Source organism: Vidua macroura, chromosome 12 (genome assembly GCF_024509145.1).
Source record: "Vidua macroura isolate BioBank_ID:100142 chromosome 12, ASM2450914v1, whole genome shotgun sequence".
Taxonomy (NCBI): Eukaryota; Metazoa; Chordata; class Aves; order Passeriformes; family Viduidae; genus Vidua; species Vidua macroura.
In genome coordinates this window covers 8998045-9020112 of record NC_071582.1, presented here as the reverse complement: position 1 = coordinate 9020112, position 22068 = coordinate 8998045, and the positions used below count along the sequence as shown (strand labels likewise).

At 35.0% G+C, this 22068-nt stretch overlaps 1 protein-coding gene across 9 annotated transcripts in view; it reads right to left on the bottom strand.

Moving 5' to 3' along the window:
- Positions 1-1998: 1998 nt before the first annotated feature.
- Positions 1999-22068, bottom strand: part of ZNF280D (zinc finger protein 280D) — a 50536-nt gene continuing 30466 nt past the window's right edge. For 6 of the 9 annotated variants that reach the window (XM_053988235.1, XM_053988233.1, XM_053988234.1 and 3 more), the window contains 5 exons: positions 21755-21895; positions 20041-20103; positions 19374-19492; positions 19157-19193; positions 1999-4492 (listed from right to left, as the gene is read on the bottom strand). In XM_053988235.1, coding sequence (XP_053844210.1) covers positions 3859-4492; positions 19157-19193; positions 19374-19492; positions 20041-20103; positions 21755-21895 — 994 coding nt within the window. In that variant the 3' untranslated portion in view covers positions 1999-3858. Of the gene's footprint in view, positions 4493-9141; positions 9344-15225; positions 15260-16749; positions 16848-19156; positions 19194-19373; positions 19493-20040; positions 20104-21754; positions 21896-22068 lie in introns of those variants that run through there. The other 3 variants (XR_008438982.1, XR_008438983.1, XM_053988238.1) reach the window with 3 other exon arrangements.

Sequence of the window (22068 nt, the reverse complement as noted above, 5' to 3'; positions counted from 1 at the left end):
GAAATACCAGTCAACATACCTTCCCTTTTAGCACAGAATTAATTAGGAAAATTAGAGTCAAAATCCTGCATAAAAACAATGTCCAAAGGAGATCATGCCATCCTTCATTGAGGGACTCAAAACTGTCCTTTTGAACTACATTAAAACTGGAATAAACATTTTCTTCAAAGCAAAAATCATTCAATGTAATCATAAAAAATACTTACCTTTTTCTTTTATTAAGGTCATATGAAGCATCAAAATATACAGGATACAACTAGACAAAGTAAGTTCACAAGCTGCAAAAACCAACACTAATGAAAACAAAAAGAGAACAATTAGGTATAAATTTGCCACAAAAAAATCTAAGTGGTCTGTAACAAAATTCTGCTGTCACAGCCTATGGTCACAGTCTTTAGTGGAGTATTTATGTATCTGACAGTATAAAAAACCTGACTTTTCTGCATGCCAGCATATAAATAACAATGCTTAATGCCTGCAGAAAAGCTTTAAGATCTTTTATTTAAGGTGTTGCAGAATACAAGCATTTCTCTAGATTCTTTACCCTGACATTTAGTTTCTGATTCCTTCTCAAAGTAGCACAACAGAAATGAGATTTAACACATATTGCCCAAGGCTCTTTTCTCTCTGCCCAAGGAAAAGAAAAGTAGATAGTTTTGTTATAAAAACTTCCTTCTTTAAAATACATCACCCAATATTTATAATTCAGTATGTGCTACAATTTTTTTTTTTTTTCATTTACTCAGCCATTCCATTTAGAAAATCTGAACCACAGGTGAACCAAAGCTTCTCTCCCAAGCTGCACAAGGCAGACAGACACTGGTTGCACTTGAGGAAAATCCAAGTGGCTGAATGTTCACAGATCATCATGATGACTGCAGTTTTCTATTAAATGTCAATAATATAGACAGCATACACGTGGGACATGACTTCCTTAAAAATAAACACTACATAAACAAGCTGAGGTGAGGGGAAAGGGTGATTCTACTATGGACAGCAAGAATTAAGTGACTGCTTTTTGGTAAGGCAATGAAAACTGGAGGTGAAATGTCTTCTCCAGGACAAAAAGAGAGGTGACACACTGTAAGAACTACTGATGGCCAGATGGAAAAAACAAATTTTAAATGACCCAGAAATAACAAATTGAATTATGTGCAGTTATGTTCAGTTAACTGAAAATGCATTAATGAAACTTGACCCTCCACAGCAGCTTCTGCCAGAAGTACCAATTCAACTTATCTCTGTGGAAAACCTCCCAGATAACATTACAGAAATTTATCTTTGTACTTGTGCAGTTTCCTACAGCGTTTACAAGCAAATCTATTACTTCATATAGGAAAAATAGTAACGAGTTTTAGTTTTCCTCCTTCACAAAAATACCATGCCAGTATTTTCATGATATTCCTTCCCTGTATATGAAAAGCTATCTGATGATCTTGCTAGAACAATCAAATTCTTTCACCTCTTCTTTCAGAAGGACCAGAAGATATTTGAGTGGTTTTTACATAACATTACTTTTTGCATAAGCATTGTCAACATGGTTTGAAACAAATGACATTTTATGTAATAAGCAGCTGAGATGATATGGATAGAATTCTGCCAAATACGCAGGTGTTTGAGTTCTATTACCACCTTTTCTCAACACTATGTGGCCAAATCCTTCCAAATTCTTATTAAAATGGTAGATGATTTAAAAGTTTAAATGCATAATAAAAGACACGTATGGAAATTCCAAGTATCGCAGCTGGTTCCAGTTGAACTTTATCTTTTCTAACACCACATATCAGAGCATTATTCAAAATATATAATTTGCATGGAATATCACCAACCAGATTAAAATACTACAGATTTCCCTGGGTTCCAACACAGATGCATTCAGAACTCCCTTGGTAACATACTCATCCAGTTTTGTAGTTGATTACCTCCTTTAAACTGCACAAAATAAAGCTTCACATTGAGTAACCTTGCATGTGTAAAAGCATGAAGACATCAGACTAGTTAACCAAACCACTATTTAATGATTTCACTAAAATCTTTAAAGAACAAAGGAATAATGCAACTTATTCTTCTCAGCTTTTTCATGTGTTGTGGTATTTGAAATCCTTCAAGAGGCAGATCTCAAAGAGCTGTGAGTACTTAAACTGTTCCACTTTTCTTTTTTAAAAGTCTTCTACACGTGCATGGATGACAACAAAGATGCAGTCCAAAATTTAAATTAGATATCTCTTTAGAGCTTGAAGGAACTTCTGAGGCTGTTGAGATCTGGTTTATTTAGAGGTCCCAATAGTAAGCTGGATAGTCTCTAGATTTTAATACTGTTAGACTCACTTAGCAGCTGAGCTTGGTGAACTTAAGAGGACAGAGCAAACTTCAGTTGCAGGCTGATGGGCCAGAAAAATATCTGTATAGTCTGGAAAGGTTAGCACATTGTATCACAATACACAGATACAAAAAAATGTTTATGCATAGGCACTTGCTCATTTAGTTCTAAAATAAAACAAACAAACAGGCCAACCAAAACCAAACAAAAATCCCCAATGAACCATAGTTCTAAAATTCACAAAAATGAAGTTACTTATTTTTTGGGAACTGTCACTAAATCTTTTTTAAAAATAGGAGAAGGCTATGCCCAAAGTTTCAGGTTAAGCATGAAATTATACACAAAGACAAATTTTTGTTGCAAATATTTACTCAAAAAGTAATAATTTACAGCAGTACTTTAACAGCTGTTCAAAACATTTAACATTCATTAAAAACAAAACTGTAAGTCAAAAGCACATTCTGAATGTTTCAAATGGAGCAATGAAATCAAAGGAGCAAGCTACTGTTAATCATATGCATTCCTCTATCTAGCTAACTAGAAGACAAAAATAACCCCCAAAACCAAAAAACTAAACCAAAACCAGCAGCCATCTTTCTGTACATAACTTAGACAAAAAGTCCTGAAATTGAACTGTACAATTCTACTTTATATGCCCTTGTGTCCTATTTTTAAGTTAGCCAGTAGCAGCTGCAAAATGGCAAAATGCATCCCAGGTGGTGTTTCCAGTTTGGAGTTTTCCTTATTTTGCTTAAAACCATTTTTACATCAAACCATACTTTGGTGTGACTTACAGACCATTCCTACAGGTCTACGGCTAAGAGTAATTAAACCAATGGTAAAAGCCTAACAGCTACGGTACTTTCAGCATTATGTCCTACTTTGTACAGCTATGTTCGGTATTTCTGCACAGCCTGCACAGTGAAAACCCCACAAATATATTTTTTTATTGTAATAATTTCACTTTCACTGAAAGTTTATTAAGGTAAGTTTACAGCCTGGCAGGATTACACCTGTACGGAGGTGCACGAATTCATACACTTCTGTTTACGTGCTTTTACAGACAGGAATGTGACACCAAGTTCCAAGGTTTATATTTACCTAAACTATCAGCAGACCAATAACCTTCATTATAAGTGTGCTCCATATCAGCATCAGAAGTGAATTCCTACTCAATCCCCAGTTCAATAATATTCACACTAAAGAATTTAGAAAAATACTTTCTGGGCGAACAAATCACCTTATCCTGGGCTAATTAACTATAGAAAAATTAGAATTTATACCTCTTTTCAAGTATCAATCTAATAATATATCACATCCAAGAGACAGGAAGATATATTTTAACATGTTACCTTTCTGAAGCTTAATGAATTCAGTCATACATACACATACATGCTACCTCCATATGCAAACTTCCCTTTGGTGTCTTTCTCTTCTCCCTTTTAAAATTTTCAGTCTTTAGCATCCATGAGCACACTCATCAGGAATGGTCCATGGTGTTCTTACCATAGTTTAAAACAAACAAAATTAACACAATTTCAGCTTGCTTCATTCTCATCTGTCTTGTTTGCAGTTGTTTCCATTCTGCTGGGATTGCTTTCTCTAGAAGTCTCATCTGTTTGTTCAGCGAGCTGTCCCGCTTTCTTTGATGATGGTGCGACATTACCTTTTTGGAGAATTTCAGTAGCTTCATGCTCTAGTACTTCTGATGGAGTTAAAGGCTCCAAATGAATACTGCCTTGCTCACTTATGTCTGAACTAACAGATTCAGGTTCATCCCTCTTTCTCAGGAACTGCTCAAAACTGACATCTTCACCCAGTGTCAGCTTTAAGTCCCTCACATTCTTGGCTGAAAGCGCAGTTTCATCCCAGGTACGCACTTTAGTCTGCTCATTCAGGACAACGTCACCTGAACTTTGGCACATTTTCATCTCACTTTCATAATTAATACATTTTTGTTTGTCATCTACTAACTGTTTGCTATTAGCTGAATCACAGTATGCTCTTTTCTCATGCAAAGAATTCTTTGAGCTGTTGCCAGGGAGTTCCAAACTACAAACATTTTCCGTATTTGACAGTGATGAGTCTTCCCTCTTTTCAACGGATGCAACTTTTTTTGTTTGATTTCTACTGCATTCTTTTGTTTCATCTGAAGAGTCATGCTCTTGTTTGCTGAAGAAAAACAAAACAAGTTATTTTTAGATATGATTTTTATAATTTTATGTTATAAATGAAATAAAGCAATGCCTGGCTATGTTCTGAGAAGTGACACTCAGACAGGTATTAAAGATTTCCTCTTTGGGATTTGTCATGAGGTCTCATAGCCAGAAAGGCAGAATTTAACTAACAGCTGCATTTTTCTCATCTACTTACAAACTCAGCTTTGTATTCAGCAGTCAATTAATACTCTAGTTCTTGTACTTCAGCTGCAGAAAGGACAGTTGCCTTTGTGTGGCACATGGACTTTCCCAAAATAACACCTGTAGTTCCTCTACCTGCACAGCCTCTTTGACACAGATGCAGATTAAATTGCTTTTTACCTTTTACCACCAACTGACTCTGCAATACTCATGAGAATAAAGCTAACAGCTGGAAATCTAAATCAATAAATCCAAAATTTATTTGAGCAATCACAATCTGGATTCACTGAAAAAGTAAATCTGTGAAGCAGCATTTTCAGTCACCTTTCAGAGTAAAACTGTTTATAAAGAGGAAGCACAGAAATAGAGAAGTTCAATTTTTTCTGTAAAGATTAAATGGTAAAAGTTTAATAATATTTTTAATCAATCTGAAGTTTTTCAGAATGATAAGCAGATTGAATTACCTAAAATGATGATGGTGACAGACAAAAGAAAGTGTGGGGGAGAGGAAAGAAAAAGCTGGAAGAACAAGAACTTGTCTGATTTCCGATATAAATTCTATATACAGAGTGAAATGAAGAGCAAATTCTCTCAAATGAACTTCTAAAATTTAAATGGAAAGTAACAATATGAACAGTAACATGCAGGAAAAAATCTGTGAGAAACACAGTATCACCACTTAGCTCATTAATCAAAATGTCTTTTTATTTTATTTCTTCAAGTGGTTTTAAACATTTTTTGGCTAAAGCGACTCAAATTCTGATAGCAACACACAGTTCAGAGCTCTTAAAAGAAGAACAAATTCCTTGCTACATGTTTTCTCACATATTTTCAAGCTGAAAACCTACATATGTTCTACTCCTCCTTTAAATTTAATTTAAAGGAATTAAAAATCATTCCAGTGATTCACTTATATGAAAAATGATACTGAATTCTACAGAAAATGGCTATTCTGGAAAAGAAGCTACAACCATTCAGAAATCTGTTTTCAAGTTTTATTTAAGTAAACAAATCCAAGAATATGCCATTTCCTACTTCTGCTCTAGGTCAGAAGAATAATTTGAGCAGGAACAAAAAACTGTTGGGATATCCTTCAGTGGTGAAATTTTGGTGGTCACTGGGGTAGTCATAGGAATCTTTTAATCCTGTTACACTAACTTTCCATTTATTATAAGGAATGAACTCAAGAGATAGGCCAAACTCCACCAGATTACAACCTGTATTTGCTACTTTTATCAAACAGAAATGTTAGGGTTTGGGGTTTTTTCCTCATTTAGTGGAGTAGCTAAAGAGTAGATGACATTCTCGAATACACAATTTATGTATCCAAGTTCTCTCACAAATATCTAGAAAGAAAAGGGCAAAAAGGTAATATTGGAAGGAGAACTCAAGACTAAGTTCCAGTACAAAAGGCAACACTCAGAAGCACCCGTCAGCTGAGGCTGACATAACTGGTTTATCACAACTGTTCCTGATTTCTTCATCTATTCCAGAGAAACACTTCAGTTATACAGAGCCATATATACACTGGTTCAATATTTAGAACTCTTTTCATATGAAAATCTAGTCAACTCTTCATGAAGCAGTGCATACACATATGACCTTTAGCTGCTATTTTTCAACAAACAGCTTGAGGGCAAGATGAGTTGCAGAGCTAACAGGCACAGTATTGTGCTTTATGGGAAGTTTTGAACAGACATGCAAAAACAACAACAAAAAGTTTTAAATAAAGGGATGACTAATAACTAATTATCCCACAAAGAACAGTGTTTCCACACTGAAAAACCCAGATGGATTATATATACGTGCATACACAGAGACAAGATTCACATGAAGAAACTCTTCAAAGAACAAATATGCCCATAACATATAAAACAGATTGATTACAATCTTTTTCACCTTCTAGTAACAAAATCTCAGCTTCATCCACCCAGCCCCCTTTTCTCACTCATTTTTGCCAAAACACAGAAAGGGAAAAACAAGTGGTAGGGGAAGAAAATAAAAATATATACACATATTGTTGTGCAACAATCACATCCTGAAAACAATTACCCACAAACAACAATAATCTTTCAGATCGCTAAGCACAACAGTAAATTCCTTTAGATAGAACAGTTCTCCAAAGAAGTAATTTCCCTCTGCAATGAACTGCAGATGAATCAGCAGACTGTAGTGATTGTGATAATCTAAAATACCACACTAAAAGAGAAATCATACAATATTTCAAGAATTCATTCTGTTAGTATGTCAGTAGCTGACAAAGAAAAGCCTTCTATCCAGTACTAGCAACTAAAAGTACTCTTCTAACACTCTGTGTGCAAATAGGACTGGTTACAGTTAAGAAAACTGGAAATTCAGCCATCAAATTACAGGAGAATGCGAGAATATTAACAGCTGTATTATACAGAAAAGAGGATGGCAGTGAACAGTTGGAATGCAAAATCTGACTGCTGTTTAATGAAACCAAGGAGTCCAGGTTCATGACCTGACCACCAAGTATGGGATATATTAATGAACTGGCTGCCATCAAGTCTATCTGAAATCAGGGCTTACAATAACACCACTTCAAGGGAGCAGCAAAAGCCATAGCTCTGAATGCGAGAGATGAGACTACCAAGTACAAATACCCCCACCTCAGGACACAGAAGCTTAAAAACTAAAGCAATTTCGTTTTCTTTTTTCTCATTGTACAGAAAACGGAAGATTTTGGTGTCAAGTGAGGCAGAGGAAAGCTAGGCTCTTATCACTTGGTGTTTCAAAATCCTACTAGCTCAAGCCTTTTTGCTGCATTATTTAGAGTATTTTATTATTTTATATAGGTTATTTCATATTAGGATTTTAAAAACAATTCAAGGAAAAATTCTACAGCAAGAAAGAAAAAACCTCAACCCTATGTGTGACATTCACACATCTGCATACAGAGTAGTTGCAAAGTGTGTGTAAACACTCCCTTCAGACAGTGGAAAAGGACTCTCCAGGTAACAAAACTTGTATTACAGCTGCATTTACATTAACAGTTTGGTGTGATCCATTCCTCATTGCTCCCACATAACTAGTTTGGTTTACAAGGCAGTACTGGGGCATGCAAACTAAGTTTCTTTTTTGAGGAAAATTAACTGGAAGCTCTGATCCACAAGTGCTCCAACCCCTCATGGAGCTGAGTCCTCAAGAGTCCAAACCAACACGGGATGTTCCAGGCAGCTCCGTGTGTGTGTGCACAGCATGAGCACTCTGTCCAGGGGAACACCAGTCTGCTCTGAAATAACCCCTCTGAACCTCAATGCAGTGAAAAGATGCAGCATTTTCAGTGTCAACTGCTTTCATCTACTGATCTGCTCCTGGGGCACTAATTATTTGATAATATCAACGTAACTACCTTGGGTTAATAACAGAGAAAAGTGTGAGGACTAAGAATCTATAGCGCTAGTTACAAGACTCCAAAAGTCTGTCTTAAAGCCTATGAAACAGCATCAAAGTTTTCAGCAGAAAGCACAGAACAGATGGATACATTAAAATCATTTTTGTCTACTTCGACACAAGGATAGGAAGAAATAGTACATCATATTCACTAGAATTACAGTGACCATTTACTAATCTGTAGCCTAAAGACAGAGAGAACTTCTACCTGAACCATTTAGTCTATTAAGCAAGCATTTTAAGTGAAGGTAGAATTTCAAATAATTTGACCCAAACTGCGTATGACAGAATAAAAAGTGATGAAGCAGACAGAGTTATTCTGAAAGCAGTCAGTATTTTTTTCTTTAGAGGCACTATAAATGCCTATATAACAAATAATCACAATTAAGTTTTAACTAAGTTTTTAAAGGTTAAATTTGCACCAACAATTGTGGAAGATCATTAACTGGGATACTATATTTCAGGCTGTTGAATCTGGAGTAATATGAAGCACAAGTCTATCCACAATATATACCAATAAATAGCATAAACTTTCAATTCTTTCCCCAGACTGACATAATTTAAGTGTAGACCTGTAATTACTAGTTACTCAACAGTTTCACACATTTGCTCTGCTAAGAATTTGGTTGAGTATGCTTTCTATAAATGACATAGGTTTTTAAAGACCTAAAGAAATAGACAAGAATTAACACTTTATACTGTATTTTAAAATTGTTTCCCAATTGCCCCAGTAATACTGTTAACTCAGTACAATAAAAGTTTCTTTTAGCTATCTGGTCAAATTATTGAATATCCTATAAATTTTGATAAATTTGCTGTTTAAGCATTACTTACAATCTATTTTGACACTTGGAACATAAATTCTCCATGTCTTATTGAGAAAGTACTTTTCAACTGCCATTGAAAATTTTCTATCATATGAAATGTCATGAAAACACTAATCAAACATTTTTTGCCCAGTTACCTGATAAATAACACAGCATGTTTTGTTTTATTTTATGTAGTTGATTTCAAGATGCAACTGATCATTGTATTTACCTTTCAAAAGTTGGTATTTCTGTTTTTCCTTCAGATAAACTAGGTCTTGAAATTTTATGTAATAATTAATGATATTTCTTTGATTTTACATCCATGAGCAGCTGATGACAATATGAAGTTGTAGAAATATTTTCACACTAATATTCCCATGAATCTGTTATGTAGCAGAGACTGAGCACAGATCTCAGTAAAGAGGTTTCCAAATAGTCTTCCAAATTTAAAAAAAAAAAACAAAAACATCACCAAAACCCACAGAAACAAAGCAAAACTAGAAAGCACCTATTGTAGCCTTGTCCATAAACAAACAATTTCAATTATGCCTTAGTGAACAGAGTGAAAACTAAGTCTGGACACTTTTGTATTTGGACAGAAAAACTACCTGAACTGAACTTGTGTTTTGCTAGCACAAAAAGGGCAAAAAAAGTGAAGGAAAATCAAGTTGAAATTAATACATTTTTAAAGCATTACACAGGGTTTGAGCCCATCAAATGCTATTACATTAAGAGCAAACATATTGAAGACTCAAGAGAATGCTTGTCACAGAAGAAACTTTTGAGTCTCTATTAAAACTTATCCAATGAAAAAAACTTATGAACTCTAAAAAATATGAACAAATTTTTCCTTCAATTTTTAGAACAGTAGAAAACCATGTGAATGAAAACTGCCATTTAGAAACAGCCAATCAGTCTTCTAAAAGCATCTTATACACTACAGGGCATCTTACTTATTCTTACTTAGGAAACCCTAAGTGCTTAAGTGATAAAAGGAATTACTTAGTTGTTTGGTTTTTTTTTCTGTGTCAATACAACTGTAACTTAATTTTGGTTCAAAAATAGGAGAGGTCACTGTACATAAAGATGAACATTTAAAATTATCATTTCTATCACCTCGTATTTAAAACTACATAAACAATGATAAATACTTTCAGCAAAGTAATTTTTCCCCCACAGAACTGGTGTATTTTGTTTCAATGAGGCCAAATTACACAGCAAATATTTGAAAATTGTATGGCAAAAGTTAAGCTTCTTCTAGATTTTAAAATACTCCTTGCAATATGGCTTTTGTACAAAACCCAAACACACATGAGCCATGCTAAGAAACAATTTCCAACTCAGAATTACTGCACTCTACCTTCTCCTCTCCTCTGCCTTGGCTGACCTGTTTGCCCTTGAGAACTACCAGGAGAGAAAGATTTCTTGACTTATCTCTTGGAATTTTAAATGTGATGTTTTTCAACTACCTGATTCGTCTATTTGTATTTTTGGTTCTTCAGCACCCTAAGGGTCTGTCCTTTGACCTCCTGCTGCGTATTTCAATAAACATCCAAAATGTCACATCTGGCTGCAGCAAAAGTAACAGGCATTCCATGGCACCTTGGGAAAAACAACCAGAGGTTCCAAATGCCCAGACCACACAGCCAGACAGCACCTCACTGTTCTGAAAGGTCCTGGTTCAGGTGCTCTGTAAGCTCAGTCAGTTAACATCAAAGTAGCTTTTGCTCTTCTGTGTTCTCTGTCTTTTCTAAATGTAAGGGCTACGGTGTCGAGTTTGGGTTTTACTATGTTTTTATTTGGAGTTTAGACAGAGGAGGTTGCATTTTTTGTTTTACTTTTTAAATAAAAGCCAGTATTATGGAATACAATTCTATGGAGAAAAAATGCAAATTTGACAGACACCTTCTAAAATGCTGAACAACAATATGGGATAAAAAAGAAAAACTGAAGGAAAATACACCTGAAGTAGTAATGGAATCTATGGAAAAGGTGTGTCTGTGTAAGAGAATCGTTCTTAACACTTCTGAATGAAAATTAAAGGTCTTCTCATTTCCACAAAACCATTGCTTCTGTTAAAGAAATTCACCAAACCCTCTGTATTTTGGAAAGCTGGCAAGCAATGCTACAAGACAGATCTTTCCTAGGTCTGAGGACTTCTCTCACTCTCTTACCATCAGGGATTTCTGTAACAAGACTGCCCTTTCTGAAGGGCAACAAAAAGACAACTTCTGAAAAAAACTCTGTAAAATCAGAATCCAAAGATGATATTTCTGAAAAAAACACTAAGAATATTTACCAATACATTTAAGACCATTTAGATTCTGATTTAGATTAATATTTAAGATCATTTAGATTCTGATAGGCCTCCAAAAATTACAGTTCAGAGTCAATATTAATCCAGATCTCACAGTTACCAATTTCCACATTCTCTGAATATGAAGATACATAAGGAAGGGAAACCATTCCTTCACTGGAAGCTGACATTCAACTCAGCCAAAGGGATTGACTATAAACTACAAACTGCACATCTCTGGTGTGGCAGCCCCACCAAAGGTGTGCCTCTGACACAGCCCAGCTTTCTGCAGTAAGGCACAGAAAGCTGGATTCTTATACTATGCAGATCCTCTGAACACCATGACCAGTAATTTATATATAATTAAAAAAGAATTGTCTTGGATCTTCACACTAGATACAAAGTTCAGAGATACTCTCAGACTATGTGTAGAAAAGCCAAGATATTACCCTCAGCTTAGCTTCTTTCTCTCTAATGGAGATTCTGGTGTGGATAATGAATTCAATGTTTTAAAATACTGTATGGTTGAAATAGAGATAAGGATGAAGATACATGCAGTTAGAAAGCAATTGCATAATCTGAAACTGACTTTTAAAGTTGATACTTATGCTGAGCTTAAACATACTTCAGAATTCTGAAGTGTTTTATTGAGTGTACAGAAATAAGAAACTTGTTTCATGTAAGCTCTTCCAGTTATCTTGCCTCAGGAAAACCAGGAACCAACAGTCTTAAGATAGTGAGCATTATTTTTATTCTAATTCTACCTGAGAAATGATCTCCTCACCAGAAAGGACTTTTAAATCACGACTGAAGTAATTTAAGATCTGAAATGCTAAATTAAGTGCATAAAGCTACCTGACAAAAACAATCCCCAATATAAGTTCAGTTTTCTTTCATTTGTCTGCCTTAACCCAAACACCCAGAACAGAGCTGTAGTTTACTTTAGGACAACTGTAAAACACTGCAGCTGACCTCCAGCTACTATCTGGAGGGGATGTTTCTTGCAAAATACCTTTACAGGCACAGTCCATACATCAGATGAGCTATAAATTATTTAAATTTATTGACTTTGAAAACCACATTAATTAAACAGCTTATCACAACATCACCAAAATTGATTTTCTGTGTTTCTGTAAGAAAATGTTATCGCAGAGATAGCAAGAAGTATCTCCTACAAACTTGTTAAGTCATCAGTTCTAACAAAATCTAACCTTTCAAAGGTTTCTTACAGAAAAAAAGAAAAAGCAAACAAACCCCTCAAAACTGCTTATGCCTAAATCTTCTTTGTTGATGTTGCATTAAAGGCAAATTTAATCTGCTGAAGTATGGTTCTGCCTCTATTATATTTAGATAATGTTATTAATCATAAATTAAATTATTCACAACCTCAGCGAGTCTTAATGGTTGTCTACAGGGTGCAAAATACTTGACATAAAAAACAGTTTTACCACTTAAATTTTATGAAAACTGTATACTAATATTAGCTTGATCAACCACATGTATTTTCCTAAATCCAAAAAAGCAGTCTAACCCCAGACCTTTTAAAGAACTTAAGCACATAGTATCAGCACACCATGAATACTTTCTAATATTGATGTTCTAGCAGCTAAGCAGCATCTTAAACTGTAGCATAAACAATCACATATTATTATTTATTACATCTTAATCTGCAGCAATAGATGGCAAAAATATCTACAAAAAAGGATTGGTTTCAGTACCACTGTAAAAATACTCTTCAAATTAACAGAGAAATAATCAGGATGAATCGAATGAGAACATATTTTTTGGGTCAGGACTTTAAATACTCTGAAGTATTTAATCATGAGTAGCACACCAGTATAAGATGATGCAACACCAAATATTTATCATTACTGCTTTAATGATTTATATGCAAGAACTTAAATATGTTGGAAATAGCCATTTGTCATAAAACAGTCATTCCTGTCATAAAAATATCACTCCTGTTAGACTCACTTAGACATGAATAGATCAGATATTGCATATCCAAGGACAAAACATACTGTTTTTCTTGTCTCAATAAAGTTTTGCCACTAAATTAAATGTGTGTGAACTGGATCCAATATCTATAGATTATTTTAAATCCATTATAAATGTTATTTTACATTATCAAATTTGAGAGATTTTTGTGTTCATGTTTTATATCTTATAGAGTAGAATCCAACTGGCTCATTTATGTTGGTTTGGAAATGAGCAGAGTTTGTAACATTTCATTATAACCACATATTTGTTATTATGGTTTACTTTGGATTCATGATGTACTCTCTACCTTAATTTTGTTGGGGTATAGTTTTAGAAAGCAATTCCTTCTAATTTGTGATTGGCAGAAATTGCATGAATAGACACTAAACCATAGAAAATTATCACCTTGTGATGTTCCCAACATTTCTATGATACAAGAAATGTTAAATCCCATCAACAAAGGCAATACTTTCTCACATCTGTGAAGTTGCAGTGCTTCTGGAAAGAACATTATGAAAATAAACCAATGATAGTGACCACCTCCAGTAAGTACAGCCTGCTGGTCCAACAGTTCTGAGCAACTCTGAAACCTTTCTAGAAGTCTCCAAGAATTCTTCACTCTACATGAACTTCTAGTTAATAACAATGAAAAAATGCCCTTTAACTGTCAATCCTTCAAAAAAGTTGCCCATAAAAAAGGAACAGCTGAGCACAAAATTTCACCTTGAGATACTCAACAGAATGGATCAGCCATAAAACCAAAGAGACTCAGAGCAAAAGTCAAGTAAGAACACTGATTTAGACACCTTGAAGTCTACATTCAGTTTGATCTGAAACTTTATTTGATAGATGAAGAGACACCTAGGACTGTTAGAAGAGATCTGGACTCAGTAACAAAAGCTAGACTCTAAAATGCAGTTAAGCACAAATAGGAGTATCCTCATTTCTGAAATTCAGTCTCATTGCTTGTCCTGCTCTCACACAATAAAATTGTATATATTTGCACATACGCACAAAGCTCAAATCATGAGCCACCGTCTTCCCAGCAATCTCTCATGTTTTCTTACAATCAAAGGTTCACTGGGTAAGCAGAACAAACTCAGCTGGAATCTTTTCCAAACATTTCTTTTTTGTCCACACCTAACTAAAAGTAACTTTTTTTGGGATAACTGTAGCTTCAAGAACTTCTAGAAATCAACTTTGTGCGGCTCAAGGTATCTTCCAGACACTCAACTGAATCACACACAGCATTTAAAAAATTAAATTTATTTGAATCATACACAGAATTAAAAAATTTTAATTTATTTGCACCCAAAAGAATGAAAAGGTCATTGCGTTTGGGATTTTAGGTGCTTTTTTTTTTAAATTAATCCCACCTTCTTGCAAAAATTCCCTATTTTGACAGATGTAACTTTAAATGACACACAGTTACATTTTACAAAATAACAGAAACAAACATTTACTTTGTTTGTACAATTTTTCAAAGAAAGATAAGACATAACTGGCTAGTCAAGCAGTGACATTCAATGTTCTAAAAATAATAAAAGATAGGTTAAGCTACATACAAATGAAATCTTAATTCTTTGACCACATGCTAAACTGGTTATATCATGCATATTCACGCTCTGCCCTTGCAGATATGGTCCAATATGTTGCATTATTCATGTAAATTGTTGGGATCATAAGAGATTTAATACAAAGTCAGGCAGGTTTATTTTCATGATTTAGAAGTGCTTTTATGAGTTTGCCACATAAGTAACTTTTTCAAGATCCTCACACAGATGCAAACAGGATGTCACAAGGCCAATTGATTCTATATGAACCATTTCCACAAATCTCTCAGATCTCTAAGTACCCTAATAAGTGTTTAAAATGCAAGTTTGAAACTTAAATTTCTGTAGCAAAGCTGCAAAAGAACTGAAGGACAGTATTTCAAATAAGCATTTAGAAGACGTAGAATTCACATAACTTCAAATCCAAGTGTCTACCTAGTGTCACCTCCAGGAAATTCTTAGAGAATGTTTCTGAAAGCCACAAAAACCTGCAATCACATTCCATTCTTCTTGTTGTCAGAAACCTGAATGAAAGTGAAATACGAATTCAACTTCCTCTGAAATGAACAGCATGCTCACAATGAAAACACAAACCCACTATGCTTTTCTGAATGCTGCTGTGTCAAAACAGAATTAAATCCTGCAAGAAAAACCTGTAGTAGGTAAGTGATGCTTGAAGCTGAACAGCAGCATTCAAGATGGAACACAGCTTCTGTCAGAAGGAAAAAAGGCAGCAAAAATAGCAAGACTTTAGAGTACTGAGTAAGTGTGCAGATGCTTAGTCACAAAGTATGTGGAAGAGCCAATGGATGACAGGATCCTTGCTGTTATTAGCAACACTAAACAGCTGCAGAAGCTCACTATCACCAGACTTGTGACTGAGTACTAAAAGTCAAGAGGACAAAAAAACTGGTCAAAATGAATTAAATCTCAAAGAATTCAATTATTCAGGAAAAGAAAGTGCTGCAAATTAAGAACAGCTTGCATTCACCAAAACGGAACTCTCACAGCTAGGAAGTTGTATCAGTGACCGATTCCAAAGTGAGGTAAGCTTTATCTATTATGCTGTTTTCAGGCTAGGAAATGAGAGATTCAACCAAAACATATCCACAGTAAACAGGAGGCTGAGTTTGGAGGAACATTACAAGTTCATCATGGCAAAAGCAAAGCTCATCGAATATCCTGATGGATAAACTTGCCATAGATAATCTAGAACTGAAGACAAAATCAGAAGCAGTAAAATCAAAAGCAGCAAATGTCCCAGCAGCTTGAGTAGAGGAGTCTTGAAGATGAGAGATGATATCAAAAGAACAAGGTGTGAAATCAACCAGAACTGTAGCTGCTCCACCCTCAGAATCAAGGCTCAATAAATGTATGTACGTCCATTACATGTTTTCCACCACTCACAGTATTTTGGAGTAAAAAGAAGCTTAGCTATCAGAGCACAAAGCAGCTAATAAATTCCTTTGGCCAAGATTCAGTTTATGTAGTTACATGCAACAAGAAGACATTCAAAGCATATTTTGCCACTATGTATCATAAAGGCACTGGCACAAAAAAATGTAACTTACTTGAATGTTAAATAGATTAGGACTTGTATGCTTTAGTGAGCACCCAAAAACCAACAAAGCCTTTTAGTTTCAGAAGGTGGGATCAAGTTCAGAACAAAATGGGCTTTGACATCAGCCCATATACATCACCATTTACTCACTACTCTAGCTTGGGATAATACTGATAGACTGGAACAAGGAAGAAATGTTGCACATGAGCAGCAAAGGAATACTGCATCATGTAAGTGACACTCCTGGTAAGCCTCTCTTCAACAGAGTACAGCCTCCAAAAAGCTGCCAATCAATGCTGTAAAGCAGAGAACATTATCAAAAAGGGCCTTTGACTACAATATTGAGAGAAAAGACCAGACCTGCTGTCTAAAAGATGCAAGAAGAGAATACCACAGCTTCAATTCATGAAGAAAAAGGAAAAGGTCTGGTCAGATCCTTGTTTGCTTACATACCAAAATAATCCCAAGCTGGACTGGGTTCAATTTTCTGGTCCACAATGATGTATCAGTGAGCCAAGGCAGTATAGGATACCTGCTCACTTTCAACTGCCCTGCAACAAAAATGTCTGCTGTCAGTTCATTTAAAAATATGTTAATAGTTGTGCAAAGCAGAGAGTTGAGCAATTAGAAGAGTACTCGTATAGTTATTAAATCTTACTTCCTCAGCACAAGGTGGATCACCAAATAAACAAGGAGACTTTTGTAAAAATTTAAAAAACAAATTCTGCTGGAACATCCCCAGCTAGGTTATCTGTATTACTAATGGCAGGAATCTGGTCCAAAGACAGGCTCTGTAACAGTACACAGAGTTCATGGAACATGTCTGATCATTAGCAATAAAGATGAGTTTTAAAACGCATACAGACAATCCAATATATAATAAAAGACACCAAAAGATACCATCTGAGAGATGCAAGAGAAGATCCAAAAGTGTTCAAGATCGTAATTGAGTCATTGTTTCCAATGATGAAGTGATTCTGAAGAGTCCCATAAACGAGTCATTGAATTATAGGTCAAAGAATTGGACGAAACATTCAAAGATCATTGAGAAACTATATAGAAGTTATGAACATTGTCTGCAAGTTCCTCTTCTTCCAAAGAAACCAGAGAGTACCACTAAGAACCAGCCCACAAAAAGATGAACATTTTTTTTTTGTACTCTGTACAGCAAATTATGAATTAAAGTATCTGCTACAGAGGTATACTCATACTCTTCAGTTTAGCAATGATATATTCTTGTCCAAAGTATCAGAGAACTAGTATATGGAACAGGACAAGACTCACTGAAAATAATGAAGTCTATGAGCCTGACAGTTTCAAAAAACACCATCATGGATTTTCTATCACTTCTTGTGGTACCAGTAACTAAGTTTATGTCAGCATCAGAACTCTCAAAAATAACGGCTATCTGCATCTGTCCTACTCTAACATCTTGCAGAAACAAACCTGCATACACTCTTGACTTTACTTCAAATCTTTTCAGTGCTCACCCATCTGCTACTGAGTAGTACATATATATCCAACATTCTTACATATTTCCATATGTCTCTGCAATGTATTCAAGAGAGCAAGATCCTTTTGCAGTACTGACAACAGCCTGCCACAGCTGTATCAGTGTATAAGCTGTACATCTTCAGCCACCATTCAACATATCTATAACCTTTCCTTCCATACACTTCAGCAGGCATTAATTCCCAACACCTAATGCCAGCTCCAAACACAAAAGCTAACGTTTCCACAAGTATCACAGCTCAACACTTCATTTTGTCATTGTTTGAGTTTCACTGAAAGCTAAACTACTAGAGGACTCCCTCTTGCCACTTCCTGGAAACTAAGAAAGAAAATACTTAATAAATATTAAATAATCTATCTGGGATATCACCAAAACTCAGTGAAAGCTGATTTATGCTTAAAGGCCTAAGAACTTATCATTCTGTTAGAAGAATTCTCACCATGCATGAGACTATCTAAACTGCTTTTAGAATCCTTCTAAAGGCTAGATGGGTTATCAGGGTTAAACCATTTCATTCTATCTTTTAAAATATTTCTTTGTTGTCTAACTGACATTTTTGATTCTGCATTCTGAAATGGTATGAAGAAAACACAAATGTTTGATTTAACTGACACACCTCTAACTCTTGAATTAAGCTATAAACAGGCTGATGATAAACTACATTGTAAAGCCTCAGAAACTGTTCCAGGATAATCACAGAGAGCTTGGCATGTCTGATTTTCCTAAGGTTTAAAAAACCCCAAACTAACACAATCTGAAACACAATCTCCACAATACTGCAAATTCTTCCTCAAATCTTTAAAAAACCCTGATTAATACATACTAATTCATCTTCAAAAGTCAGAATAAAAAAGCTAATACAAAACAGTATGCCTTTATCATATGAAGAGCATAGTTTTTTAAATAATTCCTAAGTATTTTTAAATATTAAGACTGAATTTTGCTTTACTTCAGTAAAGGACATTCCTTTTCATATTCATATTCATATTACATAAAGAATATAAACCACTAATTTTATAAAGCTAGTATTAAGTAGAAGTAACAATCTCATTGTGTATAGACAGGTCAGAATTGAGAAGTTCCAATATTGCAATGATTATTAATCTTTCTTCAAACTGAACAAACGCCTGATTTTGTTTTAGCTGCAATAGGTAATTGCTTTATCTCTTCATTCTTGTAGTTGTGGACATAGTAAGATGAAAAAGCACTAGTACAGTAAAGGCCTATGTTCATCCATACATTTCAAATTCTATGGAATTTAAAAGAAACCCAAGTTCGAAGTGCAAATTTTGGCCATCTATCACTAAATTAATAGAAAAAAACATTAAGCAGTAAAATAAAACTTACTGAGACACTTGTGCAGCAGTTGCATTATCTGTGGAAACTGAAAATAAAAACAAAGGATTTAATTAAGAATATTTTAAAATGTGGAAATACAGAAGTACTCACTGTTAAATGCAAGTACAGAAATCATGCAACTCAAAATAGGAATGTGATAACACAAGGGACAGCCACATGTAAGTATTTATATACTGTATAAGAAAAAAACACCTCATGTACTCACCTTTCTCTACGATAACTTGACAAGTATGAGTCTGGTTCTCACTCAGATGCGTGGCCATGTTATCCAAGCCAGAAACATCAGCCAGGAAATCACAGTTAAGACACACTACAGTCACACCTCTAGGAAATAAAAATCAAAAAGGAAGTTTAATTACAACATGGTCATGGAAACACTTTTCTTAATTTACAGCAACTGGACAGACTATAAAAAAAAAAAATCAACTTCAGATGAGATGATTCACAAAAACATAATCTTACTTTTTCTACTGCAACTAGTATCAGGAAATTCCCATCAATGAGCAGGGCATCTCCATGCTGGATATAGTACAAAGAACATGACTTTAGAGAGAAATTTATAGTCTATAGAGCATGAGTTTCTGTTTGGATGGTTGTTTTTTTCTTTCCCTGACCCCCTCCCCATTTTTCATCTTATGAATATTAAAAAAATAATAATAATTTAAAAATTAAAACTGCTCAGAATTAAGTTCATAAATGTGGACAAATAAGTATTTGTCACTGACCAGAACATTGCTATTGGAAAACCTAATGGTTTTATTTCTCTGCTCTAAATTTTGGAAACTAAGGAGGTTATAACTTCAACCTAAGTTATCAGTTCAACATCAGAAAGTAAAATCAAAATGATCTGTAAGTAAAAAAAGCTGAATTACCGTAGCTTTTCTGAATGCTTCTTAAAGATCCAAAACCTTTTACTTGGACGAGCACTGTGAAAACTGAATATATGAAAACATTACCACTCAGACTGGTTTTCTTCAATACATTACTCCATATAACCCCTTCACTAGTCATGGTACTGCAATTTGCTTATGACAAAACATGAAAATAGAAGCCTAAGTCACTGAACTGCATGATTCTTAAACATTAAATTGCTTAAAGCTTACGAACTTGTGAATCTCAACTCTCATTTATAACACTGTCTCCCTCGTAAATCAGTCTGGGAGGTGAAAAGCTAAACTTACTGGCACAGCCCTGGAAGAACATACTTTTACTGTTTCCATCAGCAATTCAGCTTTTGAAGAACCATGGCTGTAGCTATAGAGTGCACCACAAAAAAAGCTAAAACTTGGCTGAACTTGTGCTTCCTAAAGAGATGGCTTTCAATGAGAAATGAAATTTTCAGATAACTTGTAAGTTGTCTCTTATGCAGGTTAAGTATGTGCCAACACTGTTCTCTGCCATGGAACAATGTGCAGGCAGCCAAGTACAGGGGCTACTCCTCCACAAACACCCTCCCTCCTCACCATCACTTTCTCCTTACACTCACCAAAGAGGTGATGGTAGGTGCTGCAAAAGATCACAGTTTTATTAGGAGGAGATGCATTAGTGCATCAAGAGGACAAAGGACAAAAGACTGGCAATTTTACTGCATGGATGATGAATTTGATGTGCCATCCAGACCACTGGCAACTATGGGAATAATTTATCTTAGATCCCTCTTTCCCCTCCCAGAGTAAATTTTTTATTCTGTGGTTAGAATTAAGCACATTATTTTTTTTTTAAGCATGCCAACAATAGATTACACACATAAAAGCAAGTAAAGTATTTCAGCCTAGGACTTCTACAAGCATTGAAATTAGTATGAATAGGTCAATATAAAGTGTACCCAAAAACTCAGATCACAGATTCAAGAACTCTAGCATTCACAAATGCCAAGGCATTTCCTATGTATATTAATTCAGAAAGAAAATCACACTTACTATTTTCCACAATACAGTTGGCTCCTTCAGAGCACAGGAGTAACAAGTAGGGTTTTAAAATTTTGTTTTACTGTCACTGCTACGTGATCTGTATCTAATTATTGTATAGTGTAATTCTGTGGCTCTGAAAACAATGCATTTGTTTTCTTAACAGGCTTTTTTACAGCTGTCATCACTAATACCCTACACTGCCCCACAGCTGCTGACAAAATGAGATGTTATTTCTATTGATGACCAGAAGTTGTGTAAGGAAAAGTATCCACTTGAGTTTGCTATTTGAGATATCCTTCAAATCTGAGCACAGACCTCACTAGTGATAGCTGTGGCCTGTATGCATTCAGCACTTGCAAAATCAGATGAGCCATTCAACTGAAACCCAGAAAACATGCAATAATTAGTCATTATTTGCCCAGTCAGGCTGAAGTGATTATGGAAGATACCACAGAAACTCTGAAGCAAAGGTATAATACTACCTGAACCATTTGATTTCTAAAGCAAAAAAAGAATGTGGAGTTTAAGACTTTGCTAAAAAGTAAAAAATCCAACCTTATGCATTTCCCTGCCAGTCTGAGGACCCAGTTCAAAATTCACCTAACAAACACTTCACACCTTACATGAACTTAGGAAGTTATTTACTAAGCCAGTAAAAACTTTGAAGAGTTCTCACCTCATCATGTGATTCACATAGGCTTTGCTACAGCTGGTGTTGTACCTGCATAAACTACAGTGGACGTAAGCAGGAAAGTGACTCGCAAAATCTTTTATTTCTGAGAAACACTCAATGCATTTGTGAGTTCCCACGTGATACCTAACAGTAACATGAAAAGGTTATCTGTTAATAGCAACACTTTCAGAAGAGGTAACTATTTTACACTTTTTGCTTTAAGTAAGTAGCAAGCTTGCCTATACCAGGGAAAAATGAGGAACTTAAAAATGCATCAGTTACATGCTTAAAAGTTACACTAGCACAAATGAAAAAAA